Source organism: Staurois parvus, unplaced genomic scaffold (assembly GCF_062004578.1).
Source record: "Staurois parvus isolate SC_StPar_1 unplaced genomic scaffold, SC_StPar_1.0 ptg002753l, whole genome shotgun sequence".
In the NCBI taxonomy this organism is placed as follows: Eukaryota; Metazoa; Chordata; class Amphibia; order Anura; family Ranidae; genus Staurois; species Staurois parvus.
Window position 1 is genome coordinate 369,958 of NW_028320549.1, and position 21,556 is coordinate 391,513.

Genomic DNA, 21,556 nt, shown 5'->3' on the forward strand with positions numbered 1-21,556 from the left:
CACTGATTGACAGCGATAGGTGAAACTGAAAGGCAGCTCAGATGAGCACTGATATGTGGCATTGATGTGCACTGGTAGGCACTGATAAGTGGCATTGATGTGGCACTGATAGGTGGCATTGATGGACACCGACAGGTGGCACTGCTGGGGCTACACTGATCATGAGCGCACACTGATCATCAGTGCCCTGATGATCAGTGTAGATGTCCCCTCTGAGGAATGCCGATTATTGGCTCTCCACTCCTCACGAGCTGTCAGATAACTGGCATTTCCCTATTTACATAAGATCAGCTGTGATTGGATACAGCTGACCACATGATCGAGCCAACATCTTCGGCTCTTTCCGTTGATCGGTGATCCGCTGTGTCTGAGGGACAAAGCGCACCACCGATCGCTGTGCTGCACGCCCCTGGAGCTGCGCATGCGCGGTTAGAGTGGGAGGACGTCATATGGCGTCCTCCCAAAATGAGAGAACCGCCTTGCGCCCGTCATTACCTTATATGGTGGGGGGGAGGCGGTTAAAGGAAACCTGTCAGAGAAATACAGTGTTGATAGTTCTGATCCACTTCTGTAGACACCAGTTCACTGGCTTCTGTGCTACACTTCTGGTTAGAATGCAATCCTAATCAATGACATAAAACACATGCAGACTGGGAGTTCTGATTACACTTGCTGCACACCAGAAAGTGCTCAATCCTGGGACAGTCAGGAAATAACATTTTCATGAGCAGATCAGCAAAGGCAATTCACACATTTCTCTTAACACATGTCTAATTTAATCATTCTAAAAAAGCTATGTTAAAGCTGTAGTAAACTCCGCTTTGTGATTTTTACCTACAGGTAGGCTTACAATAAAGCTTACCTGTAGGTAAAATTAATATCTCCCAAACGTGATGGTGAATTCACCGGTGCATGCGCTCTGAAGAAACGGCATACTCATGCCATTCCTTCAGAGCTCTGTGCCACTGCCGTAACTCCTGTGCACATGCGCAGGAGTGTATTCATCACAGTTCAGCCATTCAAGCGGCCGAAGCCCGCTAACTTATAAGGAAGCCTGTGTGTAGATGGAAGCCCTGTCAGTTGTGATAGCGCACCGCTGGAGGGCTTTGTTTCAAGGTGAGTCTTTCATAATCTGCTTTGATGCATCGCATGATATTACCTTCCAGAAGGAAAATTTTCTTTTTTCAGAAGTTTACTACCGCTTTAACAGGTGAAGTTAAAGTCTGTTGATGCACCAACCTTGGCAATGTCAACCAGGGTCCCACTTTTGACTTTATCGATGGAAGCTTGGATAGTACGGACCACTACCATGTGCTCTTTGGCAAGGACCAGGTCATTTTTTTGCTTAGCTTGGAGAGCTGCTTTCCTGTACTGTCTCCTGCGGTTCTCCAGGAATTCCAGCTGTTCTTGTACTGAAAGAGTCACATGACCGGATGAAATTTAGAAAAGTCCGCTTTTTGGGGCCATGAACACAACAGAACCCCAGAGCTCATGTATATTATTCCTATCCATACCTTCAGGGGGAAAGTCCCCAGTGGGCTCTGTGGTTTCAGCGACTTTGGTTTTTTGAGGTGCCTCATCTTGCTGTGGAAGGGTTGATGACACCTGTGGTTTGACAATCTGGATGGGCTTTTGTGGGACAGGTTTCTTTGCTGGCTGTTCACCCTAAAAAAAAAAAAAAAAAAAAAAGAAGAGAACTCATAACTCTGAGCTTCCCATGCTGCATGTTCATTTTAAACTGTAAACAACTTACTTTTTTAAAGTACTTGTAAATTAGATATAAACCCTAGTTACATTGACATTGTTTGAGTACTACCGTGTTTCCCCGAAAATAAGACATGGTCTTAAATTTTTTTGGCTAAAAAAAAAAAAAAACACACTAGGTCTTATTTTTGGGGGTAGGTCTTATTTTTTTTAATGTCCAGGTGTGGACAGGGGGTGCAGAGGTGAGTTGCAGACAGTTGTGGATGAGTGTTACCATAGAGAGGGCTGGCTGATGACAGTTGTGAGCTGCAGTCAGGTGTTGCAGAGGTGAATTGACAGGTGAGTTTCAGGCAGGGTGCATGGGTGAGTTGCAGACAGGGGATGCAGAGGTGAGCTGTGGCTGGGAGGTGCAAAGGCAAGCTGTGGCCAGGGGGTGCAGAGGTGGGTTGCAACTCAGCTCACCTCTGCACCCCCCCAGCCAAAGCTCACCTATGCACCCTTTCTGCAACTCACTTGTCAATTTACCTCTGCAACACCTGAGTGCAGCTCACCTTTGCACATCCCCCCCTCCTCCTTCACTGCCCTCATATGGTTAGCTAGCATGGCAAAACACAGCTGTCAGCAGCCGGCCTCTCTCTATAGTAACTCCCGTTTCGGGTCCTATCTTTCCACACAGTGCACCAAGCGCATTTACCGCTCCACCTCTTCCCCACTGGCCAGCAATCAACCCTGGGGCATCGGCTTCCATGCATTAGGATACCTGTCCCTAAACACACTGCGCCCGCAGATATGTTCCTTCCCTGTCCCACAGTGAGTACAGAGATAGGGAGGTTCCATATGAGCGAATGGTGCTGTCACTTATAAACACAGAAACGTGGCTTTTGTGTTTGTAAGAGACAGTAGATATTGGTGTGCACAGGGCCAGTGCTGGAGGTGGCGGAACGGCGTTTCGCCACATTCCGGCTGAAAAAAAAACCCTGATCACAACTAGGTCTTATACTTTAGCAATTCCCAAAAATAGTACGAAGTCTTATTTTCAGGGAAACACGGTATGTGTCAGCTGTCATTTTTCTGGATTAGATACTTGTTTCACTTTTTATTGATAGTCCTGTTCTTCTGCAGCCACTTTGCAGTCATTTCCTGTCTAAATGCATCCTGATGATGGCTACATGACAATTTTCAGGCATTTCTGCGTTGTTTGTGATGAAATAGCTACTTATAGCCTTCATCAGAAGCCCAAGTCAAATGGTGACAACACAGGTGTGTACATTTAGGAGACAAAGCATTGCTGTCCTATGACAGGAAATGCCTGAATAAGGAACTTCATGAAAGGATCACAAGGAAGTTCAGGGCCCTCCTAACTCTGTTGTATTGAACTATATCATTGCTATATTTTCTCCCTTTATATTGTAAAGCGCTGAGCAAACTGTTGGCGCTATATAAATCCTGTATAATAAGTATTTAAATTACAGCTGCAAAATAAAAAAATAGAACGTCTTTTGATATTATATTAACATTTTAGAGCATATATAAGATTTTATTAGGTTTACACACACACATTTTAATGGTATGTTAAGAAAAAACATTTAAAGAATCCACATAAACATATTAGGGGGCTAGCAATGTACAGAGGGTAAGAAATGTAGGTTTGTGACCTGATCACCTCCATGTCTTCAATCCTGCAATGCTCCTGTCAAAGCTGACAGATTCTCAGTACAGCTCCTTTCCAGCCACTGTGCTGTGCAATCAGGCTGAAGATTTTCAGACAGAAGTCTATGGGAATCTTCTCCTAAACATGTTAGACTGAACACTGTGGTGTTCAGAGAAAAATGGTTTAAAATGATGCACCACTCCACCAGGGGCAAAGATGTGAGCCAGATTTAGGGCCTGTGTTGACTACCTTTGGGCTTGTGTCTATGGTATAAGATTGACATTAATTTGAGAAGTTTCTGGGATCAACATTTCTTGACAGGTTGCATTTGACTTGCAGTTGATCTCTTTCTAACCCACATTTGATTTGCTAAATGCAAGTTTCGCATCCCCATAGTAAAAAGCAAACAAAAACAGTTGATGAAGACCCCAGCAATGCCAATCGCATCATCCCCCTCCTTTCCAAAATCTTGTTTTTTTCTTTGGTATGACATTTGTTTGAATGAAATGTTATAGATAAGGCAATGGTAGTAAACAGCAAAAAAAAGGGAAGAAAGAATGTAAAACGATTTGTTGGAAAAAGTAGAAAGAATAAGATTGATAAAAGCAGAAACTTACAGTGGATCTCGCTTCCCGAACTAAGGGAGCAATAGTTTGTTTTTTTTCTCACAGCCACGATATTCAGACAGACTCAACCTCAAATTTCAGTCATATGGCACAACTGTTCTTGTGACCAACAATATGTGTAAAAGGAAGTCCCTGAAATCTGTGCAAAAGCTCTTTACTGTCACATGATCAAGGCTGAATTGTGTGACATGGGTAAAATCTAACGTGATTTACTTAAAAAAAAAAAATTAAAAATAATTCAGGAAGGACATACTGTTAATGCCACACTGGATTCAAGAAATCAATGGAGTAGATTAACTGAGACAAGCATAACTGGCCTTACTCATGAATTGTCATGTTGTACAAGCCTGTTTCTCTGGTAAACAGGCATAATGAGTAGATTGCAACTTTTAAAGAGAAACTCCTGACAAAAAAGCTAAAGGCACAGTTTAAATACATAAACATTTACCAGAGCCAGATCACTCATAAGACAATCTATGCAAATGCTTTTGGATGTGCAAGAATTTCTGTTTTCGCCAAGGAGAGCATGGTTGAGGCACTCCTGATTACAGATTGTGGAATGAAGATGTGCTCTGAGGCACTGGTATTGTATCACAAAGTAAGGTTTTATTCAGAACAGCTTTGAACACCTTCAAGAAAGAGAATTAAAGTGGTTGTAAAGGCTCAAGGTTTTCCTACCATCATGCGTTCTATGTGCAGCCATTGGCTCCCGCTGCTGTCAATCACAGTCAGTGAGCCCATGAGGAGAGCAAGGGGGCAGGTCTGAGCCACAGCTCTATGTGTGAATGGACACACAGAGCAACACCTTGGGAGCGAACCTGCTTGGGTGCCCCCATAGCAAGTCGCTTGCTCTGGGGGTACTCAGCAGGAAAGAAGGGCCAGAAGCAGCGGACCCAAGATGAGGAGGATTGGGGCTGCTCTGTGCAAAAACACTGCACAGAGCAGGTAAGTATAACATGTTTGATATGAATGGCAATAAAAAAAAAAAAAGAACACTTTAATGATACAAATCATTACACACACCGTAGGACAACACATCAGTAATTTCCGATAAAGTTTGTGGGCTGCCCTACAGCCTAGAAAGTGGCCAATCCAAAGGTTTGCAATAAGTGTGTCAACAGGTTGCTGAACATTCTTTGGTTTCAAGCAACAACACAGATGTAAGTACACTTTCAAATTTTATTGACTTCAAGAATTCTTTTCTCCAGAAGATATTTTTTTAAGGCAGCAATCAAGGCCTGCTGGATGTCCAGGGACCCAGCTGAAGCCTTTCTACTCCTGCAACGAACCAGGGAGATATTGTAATTGTCTGAATAAATTATTATCCTGGCCAACGAAATCCACAAACGTTTAAATGCTTGATGCGAAAAAACGTGTGCGCAAAATGCAATTTTAGTCGCTCTTTTAAGCAACTTTATTTTTAATTACCGGATGAGACTGTTTAAATAAAATAAAAATAAAAACAAGAAATCCTCTGTGGGTCAAATCAGAGGGGAGTATTCAAGGGGTAACTAGTGTTTATAGTTTAGAGATTCAGTAATCAAAAATTGCCTGCCTACCTCCTCCTCTTCATCTTCAGCTCCATCATCCTCACCAGCATGTGCCAACTTCTGAGCAGCTTCCAAAGCTTTCTCCACACTGCCCACATCTCCCACGCTCTCCATGCCAGGGAATGGAGGAAACCCTACAAGGAAATTGCATTTTTTAACCAAGGAGGTATTTCTACACGGTAAGGATACTGAAACCCAAAAAGCTGGTTGAGATCATAAAATGGTTCTCCCCCTCCAAAACAGGTGAGAAGTCCACTTGAAATAGAATAAAGATTGGCTGAAGGCTCAGGTCTTGTACTTTCTATTAGAGTATCTCTTAGAGTCCATTCACAGTTGCCAAAATGGTAACTATGTGCAGAGTGGTGCTACAAAAGCCACCCTAAAACACTGTACAATAGCAGCCAACACACAATGCACTGTATGCAATAAAAGGGTAATGTGAGTTTATTTTTTGTCTGTCACAGTTCAGGAGCAGCCAATATATAATGAATGGGTTGCTTTACTGAAAAACAAGTAAAAACTTTGCAAGGAAATGCTGAAGTGAGAATTTGCCCTTAGGGCCCATTCCCAGGACTGTGACTTGGTAAGACATGTGCATTTAAATGTGCAGTATTCATGTGTTGATGTGTGCTGCAGTAAGCAGTGAAGGGGCTACCAAACCCCCAGAATGCATAAAACATGTTTTTTTTCCAACATGCATTTTAACATTCAGCATTTATGAGTTGAAAAGCGTTGGGTTAGGAACCCCTCTCATTTTGGTGCTGCCAAACCACCACAACACATGAAAACTGGACAAACACTATTTTTTTTCCCAACACAGCACACTACAACGCACTAATAGTTAACATATAGGCAATACAGAGCACTGCCTAGGTGAGTTGGAGTGCCACTAAAATGTTAAGAAATGCCAACGTACTGCATTGTTTTTCATGTCCTACCATATGCTACACGTGATAACGCACAGAAACCACACATTTACTCCCCATGTTACTCCAAAGATTGTGAACAGGATCTAAGTTGCAACTTGACAACCCATGATACAAAAAAGCCTATCTTCTTATTGATCTGTGATTTACCGGATCAGCTGTCTTACAGCAGAGATGGCAACAATATAAGAGGAAGGCTGTCAAATTAAAGACAACATTCCACTGCTATTACAAAATTTAAATATATACATTTTCCTGTTTACCTGCCACAACTGTGCCATTTTGGCCAGCTATTTTATATCTTGTTATGACTCTACTAGTCATTAGGATTACCCTGCCAATATACCAGGCAAAACAGTAAACATATGCAGCTGAAATAAAACTTTAAGTACATTTGTCCTTTGCAAAGACATGGAGTACTCATCTCTCCTGCTGCCTGTGTTGCTGATCGCTGCAGTAGTGAAGAAAAAATGGTGCCTGATGGGCATGTAAAGTCTAACATGTCAACCGTGATTCAACCAAACAGCCCTGATGTCACCACTGTATCCTGTAGTGGCACAGCAGCTGATGGAAGAAACCACAGAGCACAGCAGAGAACCAGGAAATCAGCACTCCTGGGAAGAGAAGTCTTAATCTACCCATAGATGGACTGAATTAAGCCGGTTCGGCAAGGACCATACAAATTTCAATTCATCTATGGCCATTCCTCATCGACTGTTGGAAAACTTTTGTCAGTTAACAGCTTGCAGCAAATTGGCTGCAGCCGCTGATCAAAGTATTCTGACAGTGGAAAAGACCCACTGTCAGAATACAATGGCACAGCAGGGAGGATTCCTCCATCCACCTAGCTTGTGTGGATGGGGGAATCCATTCACTTTTTTTTTTTTTCGGTCAACTAGCTAACTGATCAAAAAAAAAAAAATGAACCGTCTACGGCCAGTATTACTTTAACAACTAGGACTGCATTAATGGATTAAAAATAAAAACTAGGCCTGCAATCAGAAAAAATGTTAGCCTGTGTCAATAAGCTATTTGATGGAATTTACATGTAGAACAAAACAAGTAATATGTTACCTGGAGGTACTGGGAGCTCTGCCAGATTCACTGATCTGCCAGCTTTGGAAGCCCGTATGGCATCCTGATATTGCTGCAATAAAGAAATTAATTTGGTTACATTTAACAGGGAACAGATCCTTGTGTGCTCTGCCTAGCTTCCGATACTTTGTTTAGTTTTCCCTTTATGGAAAAGTAAAGGATTAATAAAACACAACCACTATTGTTTGTGCACTGCATATAAAGTCATAAAGGTATAATATTAATAATAATTATTTTTTGTCAACAGAACATTATCTTTATCAGTGTGGCTTTGCTCACTGGACAAATCAGCCTGTACAGCAGTTTTTATATAAAATGACTAAAGCTTTTGTTTTTGGTTGTAGATTGAAGACAAACTGCAGATAAAAAACTTTTCGTTTTTTTTTGTTAGATTAGCACAGGATGGGTAAGGGGTACAACTTTTGTTGGGTTTATACTGTCAATGTACTTGTTAGGGAGATTTCCACCACTTCCTGTAGAGACAGACTGCAAGAAAACACTTTTTCCCAAGAATATCTAACGGATTAAATTTATTGCCTCTGTCTTCATGTCTCAGTGACAACAGCTCCACTCATTTCTTGAAAAGCTGCCAGAGGCATAGGAAGAATGGTACAATCTCTCCAACAGCATCAAGGACGTCAATATTTACCAGGCATTCCAAAAATAAATAGATTTCTTCTTGGAGTTGAGTTTTAGTCCTTAACCACTTGCCTACCAGGCACTTATACCCCCTTCCTTACCAGGCCAATTTTCAGCTTTCAGCGCTGCCGCACTTTGATTGACAATTGCGCGGTCATGCAACATTGTACCCATATGAAATTTTGATCATTTTTTTCTCACAAATAGAGCTTTCTTTTGGTGGTATTTAATCGCCACTGGGCGCTTTACTTTTTGCGCTATAAATTAAAAAATGTGCAAAAAATTTGAAAAAAAAAAAAAAAAGTTTATTTGTTTCTTTTATAAAATTTTTCAAACAGGTATTTTTTCTCCTTCACTGATTTGCGTTGATGAGGCGGCACTGATGGGCACTGACAGGCGGCACTGATGGGCACTGATAGGCAGCACTAAAGGGCACTGATAGGCAGTACTAATGAGGTGGCACGGATAGGCGGCACTGATAGACAGCACTAATTAGGGGTCACGGATAGGCGGCACTGATAGGCGGCACTGATAGGTGACACTGATGATGGGTACTGATAGACGGCACTGACTGGCATCACTTCTGGGCACTGACTGGCGGCACTGACTGGCACAACCCCTGGGCACTGACTGGTGGCACTGACTGGCAGCACTGCTGGGCTGCACTGGTGGGTGGCACTGGTGGGCAGCACTGGTGGGTGGGCGGCACTGGTGGGCACAGGTGGGTGGCACTGGTGGGCACAGGTGGGTGGGCACAGGTGGGTGGCACTGCTGGGCACATGTAGGTGGCACTTCTGGGCACAGGTAGGTGGCACTGCAGAGTGGCACAGGTGGGGGCACTGCTGGGCACAGGTGGGGGCACTGCTGGGAATGGGTGGGCGGGGCTAGTAAGCGCACTGCTGGGCGGAACTTACGGGTGTCACTGCTGGGCACCGATCATCAGGGCACTGATCATCAGTGCCCTGATGATCTGTGCCGATCCCCGCTCTGACAACTGCCGGTTCTCGGCAGTACTTTCCTCACGATCTGACAGCGTGAGGAAAGTGCAGCCGAGAACCGGCACTTGCATTTCCCTGTGATCAGCGTGTCATTGGACACCGCTGATCACGTGGTAAAAGGCCGGTGGGATCGTCCGTAGGACACAGCGATCACGGAGATCGCCGAGTGCGCGCCCCCTGGGGCGCGCAGGAGAGCGCGTTCTGGGAGGACGTCATATGACGTCCACTCAGAACTGGCCGGCCACGGTGAAGCCGTCATTCGGCTATGCGCGGTCGGCAAGAGGTTAAAGCGGCTGGCTTCTTCTCTTCTATTTGTGCCACCAGAGCAAGCTGCCTGTGCACAATTTCTAGGCAATTTGGAGCAATTTTAGTCATTTTGCCAAGGCACCCAAAAAGTCATCCTGGTTGAAAAAAGCTGGGTTAAATTACGTCAGTAATGAGGGGGTTGAATTACGTCAGTAATGAGAGGGGGGTTGGGTTACGTCAGTAATGAGAGGGGGGTTGGGTTACGTCAGTAATGAGGGGGTTGGGTTACGTCAGTAATGAGGGGGTTGAATTACGTCAGTAATGAGGGGGGGTTGGGTTACGTCAGTAATGAGGGGGTTGAATTACGTCAGTAATGAGGGGGTTGAATTACGTCAGTAATGAGGGGGTTGAATTACGTCAGTAATGAGGGGGGGGTTGGGTTACGTCAGAAATGAGAGGGGGGTTGGGTTACGTCAGAAATGAGAGGGGGGTTGGGTTACGTCAGAAATGAGAGGGGGGTTGGGTTACGTCAGAAATGAGAGGGGGGTTGGGTTACGTCAGAAATGAGAGGGGGGTTGGGTTACGTCAGTAATGAGAGGGGGGTTGGGTTACGTCAGTAATGAGAGGGGGGTTGGATTACGTCAGTAATGAGAGGGGGTTGAATTACGTCAGAAATGAGAGGGGGGTTGGGTTACCTCAGTGAGAGAGTGTTGGATTACCTCAGTGAGAGAGTGTTGGATTACCTCAGTGAGAGAGTGTTGGATTACCTCAGTGAGAGAGTGTTGGATTACCTCAGTGAGAGAGTGTTGGATTACCTCAGTGAGAGAGTGTTGGATTACCTCAGTGAGAGAGTGTTGGATTACCTCAGTGAGAGAGTGTTGGATTACCTCAGTGAGAGAGTGTTGGATTACCTCAGTGAGAGAGTGTTGGATTACCTCAGTGAGAGAGTGTTGGATTACCTCAGGGAGAGAGTGCTGGATTACCTCAGGGAGAGAGTGCTGGATTACCTCAGGGAGAGAGTGCTGGATTACCTCAGGGAGAGAGTGTTGGATTACCTCAGAAAGAGAGTGTTGGATTACCTCAGGGAGAGAGTGTTGGATTACCTCAGGGAGAGTGTGTTGGATTACCTCAGGGAGAGAGTGTTGGGTTACCTAAGGGAAAGAGTGTTGGGTTACCTCAGTGAGAGTGTGTTGGGTTACCTCAGGGAGAGAGTGTTGGGTTACCTCAGGGAGAGAGTGTTGGGTTACCTCAGGGAGAGAGTGTTGGGTTACCTCAGGGAGAGAGTGTTGGGTTACCTCAGGGAGAGAGTGTTGGGTTACCTCAGGGAGAGAGTGTTGGGTTACCTCAGGGAGAGAGTGTTGGGTTACCTCAGGGAGAGAGTGTTGGGTTACCTCAGGGAGAGAGTGTTGGGTTACCTCAGGGAGAGAGTGTTGGGTTACCTCAGGGAGAGAGTGTTGGATTACCTCAGGGAGAGAGTGTTGGATTCCCTCAGGGAGAGAGTGTTGGATTCCCTCAGGGAGAGAGTGTTGGATTCCCTCAGGGAGAGAGTGTTGGATTCCCTCAGGGAGAGAGTGTTGGATTCCCTCAGGGAGAGAGTGTTGGATTAACTCAGGGAGAGAGTGTTGGATTACCTCAGGGAGAGAGTGTTGGATTACCTCAGGGAGAGAGTGTTGGATTACCTCAGGGAGATACTGTTGGATTACCACAGGGAGAGAGTGTTGGATTACCTCAGGGAGAGAGTGTTGGATTACTTCAGTGAGTGTTGGATTACCTCAGGGAGAGAGTGTTGGATTACCTCAGGGAGAGAGTGTTGGATTACCTCAGGGAGAGAGTGTTGGATTACCTCAGGGAGAGAGTGTTGGATTACCTCAGGGAGAGAGTGTTGGATTACCTCAGGGAGAGAGTGTTGGATTACCTCAGGGAGAGAGTGTTGGATTACCTCAGGGAGAGAGTGTTGGATTCCCTCAGGGAGAGAGTGTTGGATTCCCTCAGGGAGAGAGTGTTGGATTCCCTCAGGGAGAGAGTGTTGGATTAACTCAGGGAGAGAGTGTTGGATTACCTCAGGGAGAGAGTGTTGGATTACCTCAGGGAGAGAGTGTTGGATTACCTCAGGGAGATAGTGTTGGATTACCACAGGGAGAGAGTGTTGGATTACCTCAGGGAGAGAGTGTTGGATTACCGCAGGGAGAGAGTGTTGGATTACCTCAGGGAGAGAGTGTTGGATTACCTCAGGGAGAGAGTGTTGGATTACCTCAGGGAGAGAGTGTTGGATTACCTCAGGGAGAGAGTGTTGGATTACCTCAGGGAGAGAGTGTTGGATTACCTCAGGGAGAGAGTGTTGGATTACCTCACTAAGAGAGTGTTGGATTACCTCACTAAGAGAGTGTTGGATTACTTCAGTGAGTGTTGGATTACCTCAGTGAGAGAGTGTTGGATTACCTCAGGGAGAGAGTGTTGGATTACCTCAGGGAGAGAGTGTTGGATTACCTCAGGGAGAGAGTGTTGGATTACCTCAGGGAGAGAGTGTTGGATTACCTCAGGGAGAGAGTGTTGGATTACCTCAGGGAGAGAGTGTTGGATTACCTCAGGGAGAGAGTGTTGGATTACCTCAGGGAGAGAGTGTTGGATTACCTCAGGGAGAGAGTGTTGGATTACCTCAGGGAGAGAGTGTTGGATTACCTCAGGGAGAGAGTGTTGGATTACCTCAGGGAGAGAGTGTTGGATTACCTCAGGGAGAGAGTGTTGGATTACCTCAGTAATACACTGTAGATTTTACTAACTTTGTTTGGAATTGGAGCTGTACCAGTGTTACAGGGTTAACATGACATGACATCTGGCAATTTCAGAGGCAGAGGCTAGAACTGGCAGCTTACATTTTTCTATCAGCTAACGTTTCCCTTCGGGACGGTTCACAGCAGCATGTTTCTGTGCGATTCACATGCGATACGGGTACAGTGCAATTTCGTCCCATTCATTTGAACCGCACCAAAAGTAGTGCATGCGCTACTTTATAAAACGCACAGCATCCGGATCGAATGATACTACTGTACCATGTGATCCAGTGCAGGCAAATGCATTGCGTTTGTGAGCTGCTTTTGGGATGTTGTTAACACAGACACCTGCTGCAGAACTCAAGTGCAGTGTGTTTTAAATGCAGTGCAGGAAATGCTCATAGAACCCCGGTTTCCCGCACTGCATTCTGATGTGAACTGGCCCTTAACCGCTTCCGTGTTGCCCTATAGCAGAAATACGGCTAAAGGGCGGCACGGGTGCACGAAATCACAAATATAGACGTGATTTTGCAGTTCCAGGTAGGGGGCGCGCATGTGCCCTACCTGCGCTGCCATTTGCGGTCTCGGCTGTCAGTTACCGGGTCCCAGTCAGTGATTCCCCACTGGAACCCGGCGATCTCCGAGGATTTCCAACGGGGGAGAGACCTGTATGTAAACAATACAAATCTCTTACGTCAGCTCCCGCATACTGCTTTGTATGGCTCTGCATAGCAGAGCCATACAAAGCAGTGTGCTTACAGTGAAACACACACACAGCCCACATAGTAAAACAGCACACAGTTAAACCTTTGATCGCCCCACATGTTAACCCCTTCCTGCCCAGTGCCATTAGTACAGTGTCAGTGCTTTTTATTAACACTGAACACTATATTGGTGTCAATGGGGATGTCAGTGACACCAAGTCAGTTCCCAATAGTGTCACAATGCCCGCCGCAATCCCACTAAAGGTCGCTGATTGCCGCCATTACTAGTAAAAAGAAAAAAAAAATTCCAGTATATATACCGCCATTTGTAAATGCTAAAACTTTCACATAAACCAATTACATGTATTGGGTTTTTTTTTTAACAAGAAGTTTACAAAAATCTGATTTTTAAAATTTTTTACTGGACATGTTTAACCTCCCTAGCTGTCTGATTATGTCCATATTTCTGTGCTCAAAGCGGTACATTTTTTTGCATGGAAATATGTCGTTTTTTTATTGTAGGCCTGTCATTTTTAGGAATAACTCACTGAAATCTGTCCGAACAAGAGTCTAGTAAACATTCCGGGTATGATAAAATTTAAAACCCAAAATTATTAATAATCATAAAAAATAATAATATAATAATAATAAATTTAATTCAATAATATAATCAAACCAAAAACACTGAAATTTGAAATAGAGCGCCAAGTTCGCACATCGCTGAGCAAAGTCGCAAAATTGTTTTCAGTGTCTGATAACGAATTTCCCCACAAATCATTATCACTCAATTCTGCAAGTGGTTCTAATTTACTATCGCTGTTCTCTAGCTGGTCTAAAACTGCTTTTGACCTAAAGGGACGCTTTTTGGACGCCATGGACATTTCTCAGTTTCCAGGCAGAAAGAACAGTAAAAATGCAGGCAGGGCGCAGGACAAAGCACTCGGGACAAAATGTATGTGAAATGGTTTGATACAGTAATGTTATACTATGTGATTTTAGTGTATTTAGTGAATGTCACCTTTTGTCATTTTCAAATTTCCCACCGTTCCGTCCCCCGTACGTCCTGACGCCGCAGGGGACGGAACCCAGAAGACAGATGCCGGCATCCGCCAGAGGACATTGCCAGGGACACTGCAGGAGGGACATCGCGGGAGCGCAGAACAAGGTAAGAGAAGAACAGATCCCAAAGCAGCACCACATGGTAAGCCCGAGTGTAGCTCGGGGTTACCGCTTGTGGTGCTGAAACTTTACCCCGACCTACACTCGGGAATACCTCCAGGCAGGATAAATAGCAAAAAGTCAAAAATATATATATTTTTTTCAAAATTGTGGTTTTTTTTGTTTATAGCGTAAAAAATAAAAACCGCAGAGGTGATCAAATACCACTGAAAGAGAGCTGTATTGGTGGGAAAAAAAGGATGTGAATTTCATTTGGATGCAGCATTGCATGACCACGCAATTGTCAGTTAAAGTAACGCAGTGCCATATCGCAAAAAATGGACTGGTCAGGAAGGGGGGTAAATCCTCTGGAGGGCAAGTGTTATTCTAACCCATCTCATACCTTGACAATCCTCTCATGCATTCTGGCCTTCCTGTCATCTCCATTGGCTTTGGCTTGCTGCGCTGCAGATTTGTAGCGATCCATCCTTTGCTGCAGAGCTTGCAACACCGTAACTGCAGGAACTTCTGGAGAGCAGACAAGGAACAGCTTTGTGAATTCAATAGTTTAGCACTGGGCCCAGGAGAAAAGCTGTTGTGCTTTGTTTGTAATGACATTCACCTTTTATTATACAGAAACATAAACAACAAAATCTGACTGGTTACCATGGACAACACCAACTGTCTGAATCATTTCTTCTCAGCAACACATTGATCAAAAATGTCCCATAATAATACACTATAAAGCTGACCATACACAAAGCCATCTGATTGAGTGACAGAACCTTCCATTTACATACAGTATTTTGCCCCAATCATGAAACAATACAGTGGTTTTGATTGACTGCAAAGAGACAGAATCCAAATAACCCGATCAAATGCAGCAGAAAAATCTGATTGCTTTTGACTCCTAAATTTGATCACAATTTTAACTTTGCACATTGACAGGCATGTCAGATGATCAACACAAGCCCAGTTTTGCCTTCAAGGGGTCGATTGAACTTGTAGGCGGTAGAATACTTTCCTGTGATCACTACTGATCATATTAGTGATTCCCAGTGAATCAAAAGTCATCAGAATTGATTAAAAGTTGCCCATATAGGGTCAAATTAAGTGTATATTGGCTGTAAAATTCTCACTGAGAGCGTCAGGCGGAGAGGGATCATTCAGATCGCCATAATCACAATCTTCTGAGAATTTAAAACCCTGACTTGGCTTATGCTCCATCATGTCGCAGTGTGAAGTGAAGTGCCTATTTCCCTCACTATGAAGAAAGGAGAACAGTGGCATGCAGATATTATTTCTAGCACGCAATTTTAAGTGAAATTAAATACAACCACGCACTCATTGAACTCTGACATCAGTACTCACCTGGTCTGGTGGCAGGGCTGGGCTCTTGGGGTTCTGGTGTGCTCTGTTCTGAGGTTTGCACCTCTTGGTCTAAAGAAAAACAAAATCTCCTTGAAACCCATGTAGAAGTTCCTTCTTAGCATGTGTACTGTACTGCCTTTGCTTCTACCTACCATTAGGGGGAGGAGGCATCTGACTAAGATCAACAGGTTGTCCGCTCTCCATAGCTTCTAGAACAGAACTAAATTTCTGAAAAAGAAAAAAAAAAAGTAGTAAAAAGAATCCAGATTCTTTGCACGACAATAGTGATACACTTTTCTTATAGTAAATGTTATGGCATGCTTAATTTCACTTTGCTGACTTATTCAAATGTAATTGATATCCATGAGACTTAATTAAAAAGACAATTTTCAAAATGACAATGCAGTGAATGGCACACACCTTGCAAATCTTCATGTACTCTTTGGCCTTCTCAATATCTCCCCTCTGCTTGGCTCGCAGAGCCGCCATCTTGTACTCATTGTGCCTTGTCATGAGTAGAGTCTTGCTCTCTGTAGTTTCAAAAGATAGCATTAGATTATCAATGATTCCTAAAGGCTAAGTTCACTTTTTGCAAAAAGAAAAAAAATGCACTTTTTTGTAGGTAAAAAAATGTGCATTTATTGTTTTTTTTCTTCGAAGCCTGCCGAGCGTTGTACCCGCAATCAGCAGCTCATGGGTGTAATGTCAGGCTCCTGCAGACACTCAGGACAGCTGTCTTCCCTAGTGGTGTACTTAGGTTTTGTGCTTCCCTAGGCAACACAAAATTTGGAAGTCCCCCCTCCCCGGCGGAGAGAGTATAACATTGACCAACACAGACCCCCCCCCCCCCCCCCGACAGTGATCAACAACACCCCTGCTCCACCCCCCCCCCCATACCAGAGAGCCTTCCATTAAAACCCACCCCTCCACCCCCCTGGAGACAGAGAGAATGATAAATGCCAATTGGGCCCTGCAAACACCATCAAACAGTCCGCAACCTCTCTCGGATCCCACCTTGCCCTCATGCCACATATGTCCATTTTTCCATGGCGCAGTGCTGCCCCCCTAAAAAATGCCCTCCCCAGGCAAATGCCTTGTGGTAAATATGCCCCTGGTCTTCCCATCCCTCGTACAGGCAGGCAGTTACTTGAGAGCTGGAAGATCACTGAACTATGAGAGCGCTCACTAGCGCCCTCACAGTTCATTGCTAACTACAACCTGTCGGCCGCAATGCATGACAGTACTTGTAGTCTATTCATTCACAGGAAACTGTAAATAAATGATGGAGTCATGTGGGCGGAGCCCCGCACAGCCGCACTGTTTTTAAATTGTGACAATGGGTAGGGGAAAGGATCTCCTGCCAACTGTCACAGGGAGGAGGGGGGATTGGGGGGAGAAGGTTCAGATGCTGGAACATGTTACATGTTCCACCCTAAAAACAGGTGGAACAGGTTTCAAATCCTTTAAAGGCTAAGTCCACAATTTACAGAAACTGGCCCATGCAGACAAGGCACCCCAGTAGTTTACATCCTTATGTCCTGAGCTAACTGCAGTACATAGCAGCCATTGACACTTACACCTAACATCACTGCTTTGTCAGGCAATCAGGCCAGGACGCAAGGATGTAAACAATATAGTATTTTGGCCAAGCAGCATGGGTGACAGAAGAAGCCTACAGGTAAGGGCATCACAGTGGATAAATGGTAAGCACTTCCGCCTGGCAGTACTAAGGTCATTGGTTTGAATCCCAACCACGGCACCACCTGCTTAGAGTTTGCATGTTTTTCCTGTGCGGGTTTCCTCCGGGTACTCCGGTTTCCTTCTACACTCCAAAGACATGCTGGTAGGTTAATTGGTTCTTCTCTAAATTGGCTCTAATATGTATGAATGTGAGTTAGGGACCTTAGATTGTACAATCCTTGAGGGTTAGGGACTGATGTGAATGTACAATATATATTTACATGTAAAGCGCTGCGGAAATTGACGGCGGTGTAATAATAATAATAATATAAGGCACCGGCATCTAACTATTATATTTCAACAAAATGCACTGTGCATTTGCAACTACTGAGGCCCCTTGACTGCAAGGGCCAGGTTCTGTAAAAGGTGAACTTAGCCATTAACAGTAAAACTAACACAGATAAGCAACTAATTTCCAGTTGGACATTTTGCAAAAAACATTACTGAACAGACCAAGTGCTGAATGATTCCCACACTGTGCTCTCTGATGGAGCCACATTCTCATCCAGAACATTGTGGTCTAATTATGTCCCTGAATTCATTTCAAAACTTTCGAGGTAAGGAATGTCTGCTAAGTTCTACATGATGCAAATTGTATTACAAAGACAGCAGCAGCAGAAAAAAAAGAGTGTGGAACCAGAAATCACATCTTTGGAAAGCAAAAGTTAAGACTTCTACACTGTGCCCAGGAAGTGGACAACTAAAGGCTCTTGTATGACAATCTAATCAAATCCAGTTACTGTGTGATGCACATGCCTCCAAGAAAGCAAAAACTTCCTTTAGGTCCCATTCACACAAATGCATGCTGGTATGTTGCGATGTTAACATGCATCACAGTGCTTTATTTTTTTTTCCTCTCAATGGTATTGTTATACACTGCAGTGCATGTGTTGGGTACACAGCACAACTGTGCTGGTGTAAATGAGCCCTTACACTCCCTGAATGAGCCAAATCCTCCTTAATTTGTGCCTCACACACTCCTCTTCTCAGAGTACAGCTGGTTTTTGTGTGGTGTGACTTATAAAAAAAAAAAAAAAAAAAAAAAAAAAAGGAGGGTCCTGGCACACTTTTGTGCGATTTTTCACATATAGGTTAGCCCCCTAAAAATGTGACACATAAAACTGCCAAAAAACGCACGTGCACCACCGCACCTGCATAGGTGTGAACAGAGCATCAGTCTTCCTTTACTGCATGAAAACAATAAAAGGAATCCTCAACATGACATGGGCTCCTAATCGCTCACCTGCTTCTTCTTGTGTGACAGCTGGCTCCTCGCTGGCAGTAATTGGTACTTCTGCCTCCACAGGCTGGCTCTGGCTGCTAACTGTTTCTGATTCAGTTAAAGCTGGAGCCGATTCCTGTGCAGTGATGGTGGGGAGTGGAGTTTGTGGAGCTTCTGCAGATTTCCCACTGGCCACTGGTGGTGGCATCTCCTCCTCATTCACAGGCTTGCCTTGTTTAGCAGCTTTCAACATAGATTCCAGTGTCTGTAAGATTAGAATCCAGAAATATGCAGATTGATAATATTCTATCTAATATAGGTAGAGAGTACACTGATACATCATATTCTCTGTTTTATGTTCTTTGAATGCTCGGTTATGTGACTGCACAACAATTTCCTTGAAATAAAACGATAAAGCGACTACATAATGACTACAGTAATTAGTCATATAAAGCATACCTATACAAAAGTTAAAATGTATTAATCATACAAAAAATTCAAACATGACATTAAGCCCTGGTTCACACTGATGCAGTGCGGAATTCGCAGTTTTCTGTGCGAATTCCACACCGCATCAGAATCGCACCATGTTCATGGGAACCGCTGTGGATGTGTATGTTAGCAGCACCCCGATAGAGGTCCGCAAAACACGGTGCGATGTGCAGAATCAGATCGTACAGGTATGAATACCCATGCAATCTGATTCTAGTGCAGACCAAAAAAAGGGTCCTGCACGTTTTGGTGCGGGTGCGAATAGAGCCATACAAAATGTATGGCTATAAACGCATCGTACACAAATCGCATGTGATTTGCACATGAATGCGGAGCGGTTCCTGTGTGAATCACATGCGATATACCGCACCACATATATGTGAACCCAGCCTTAACAAGTTAAAACTGATGTTTAACATAATCCATTCCCCTTCATTTGGAAAAGACAGGGTTATTTTCCCTTCTCTTAGGCTGCAAGGTCCTCTTTGCCCCATGACATGATTACAGACAACTACTACCAAGACCTTCGCACTGCCAGAACATGGACCCAAGATGTCACTAAGCAACACCTCCTCCAGATGCAGGTTGCCTTCTTGGATCATGCATCAGTCATTGGCGGGCAAGTGGAGGGGCTTTTTCAGAGTCCGTAGCAATGCAGCCAGGGGTGTATTTACCACAAGGCAAACAAGGCATTTGCCTAGGGCGGCATTTTTCAGGGGGGGCAGCAGCATTTTTCAGGGGGGCAGTGCTGTCCCCCCGAAAGAAGGAAAGGAAGAAGTGACACATGCAGGACGGGGACCAGGTGGGATCTGAGAGAGGCTGTGGACTGCTTGATGGTGTATGCAGAGCCTGACTCATGTTCCTGAGGATGTCCAGGGCTGTGAAGCTGAGTGTCTTATCTCTTGTCGGGGTGGGGGTTGCCAGTGTATGGGGGGCTGTGGTAGTGAAAGACTCTCTCGAGTGGGCATGGGGGGGGCGCTGGGGTGTTGGTCAATGGGGGGAGCCAATTTTTGTGTTGCCTGGGGCAGCACGAAACCTAAATACACCACTGAATGCAGCCCTGTACAGCTGCTGAGCGGGACAATATTGTAGTGAATTCACTGTAAGCCCTGCAATGTGGTCACCTACCTAGAGGAGGACCAGGAGGCTGTCAGAATCATGGGGTACTTTTTTTAAGAAGAATCAAGATTTGGTAAGCCATTTTTCTAGTGGTATGTATCGATTTCCCAAGAACACGTGAAATATTTTAGTGTAGGATACACGTGTACTTTAACCACTTGCCTACTGGGCACTTATATCCCCTTCTTTACCAGGACAATTTTCAGCTTTCAGATTGACAATTGCGCGGTCATGCAAGATTGTACCCATATGAAATTTTTATCATTTATTTTCTCACAAATAGAGCTTTCTTTTGGTGGTATTTAATTGCCACTGGGTACTTTACTTTTTGCACTATAAACAAAAAAAGTGCAAACATTTTGAAAATAAATAAATAAATTTCTTTGTTTCTATTATAAAATTTTTCAAACAGGTAATTTTTCTCCTTCACTGATTTGCGTTGAGGCAGCACTGATGGGCACTAATAGGCAGCACTGATGGGCACTGATAGCCAGCACTGATGGGCACTGATAGGCGGCACTAATGATGTGTCACGGATAGGCGGCACTGATAGACAGCACTGATAGGTGGCACTGATAGACAGAACTGATAGGTGGCACTGACTGGCGGCACTGCTAGGTATTGACTGGCGCAACTGCTGGGCACTGACTGGCACAACCACTGGGCACCGACTGGCAGCACTGCTGGGCTGCACTGATGGGTGGCACTGGTGTGTGGCACTGCTGGGCACAGTTAGGTGGCACTTCTGGGCACAGTTAGGTGGCACAGGTGGGCGCACTGATGGGAACAGGTGGGCGCACTGCTGGGCACCGATCATCAGGGCACTGATCATCAGTGCCCTGATAATCGGTACCGATCCCTGCTCTGACAACTGCCGGTTCTCGGCAGTACTTTCCTCACGCTCTGACAGCGTGAGGAAAGTGCAGCCGACAACCAGCAATTGTATTTCCCGGTGATCAGCGTGTCATTGCACACAGCTGATCACGTGGTAAAAGGCCGCTGTGATTGGCCTTTTACCACATCACGTGATCAGCTGTGTCCATAGGAGATCGCGGGGGGGGCGCATGAGAGCGCGTTCTGGGAGGACGTCATATGACGTCCTCCCAGAACTGGCCGGCCGCAGTGTAGCCGTCATTCGGCTATCTGCGGTCGGCAAGTAGTTAAAGGAGCTGCTTTAAAGTAAAAAAAACAAAAGTCTTGACTCAAAGGCCTATATCAATACTGGAACCAACCTTTAATCCTCGGTCATATCGCCTGGCTTTGGAAGTCTCATTGGCTTGTTTTGCATTGGCAATTGCTGACTGGTAGTTGGTGATCCGGTCTTGTAGCGTTTGCAGCAATCCCCCCGTGCTTGTCTAAAGAAGGAATAAAGCAGCAGTTAAGTGTGATGGGCTATGCTCAGGTGGTATAGGCCAACCAAGAGAAAGTTTCCTGCAGCTGAAAGTCATATAACCTTTTATTACAAAGTTATAAATCCAGTATATGAAAAACATGGGTTCTACATTCCTTTTTTAAAAAATGTGAAACTAGTGTATTTGCACTGA

General features: G+C 44.7%; 1 protein-coding gene across 3 annotated transcripts in view; it reads right to left on the reverse strand.

Annotated features, from left to right (window-relative positions):
• LOC149429277 (coiled-coil and C2 domain-containing protein 1B-like) overlaps positions 1-21,556 on the reverse strand; it is a 71,626-nt gene that overhangs the window by 32,358 nt on the left and 17,712 nt on the right. For all 3 annotated transcript variants that reach the window (XM_089666589.1, XM_089666587.1, XM_089666588.1), the window contains exons 6-15: positions 21,245-21,367; positions 18,423-18,666; positions 15,860-15,969; positions 15,592-15,667; positions 15,440-15,508; positions 14,472-14,596; positions 7,532-7,604; positions 5,541-5,665; positions 1,515-1,665; positions 1,240-1,412 (exon numbers count right to left, since the gene is read on the reverse strand). In XM_089666589.1, the coding sequence (XP_089522715.1) occupies positions 1,240-1,412; positions 1,515-1,665; positions 5,541-5,665; positions 7,532-7,604; positions 14,472-14,596; positions 15,440-15,508; positions 15,592-15,667; positions 15,860-15,969; positions 18,423-18,666; positions 21,245-21,367 (1,269 nt within the window). The remainder of the gene's footprint in view (positions 1-1,239; positions 1,413-1,514; positions 1,666-5,540; positions 5,666-7,531; positions 7,605-14,471; positions 14,597-15,439; positions 15,509-15,591; positions 15,668-15,859; positions 15,970-18,422; positions 18,667-21,244; positions 21,368-21,556) is intronic.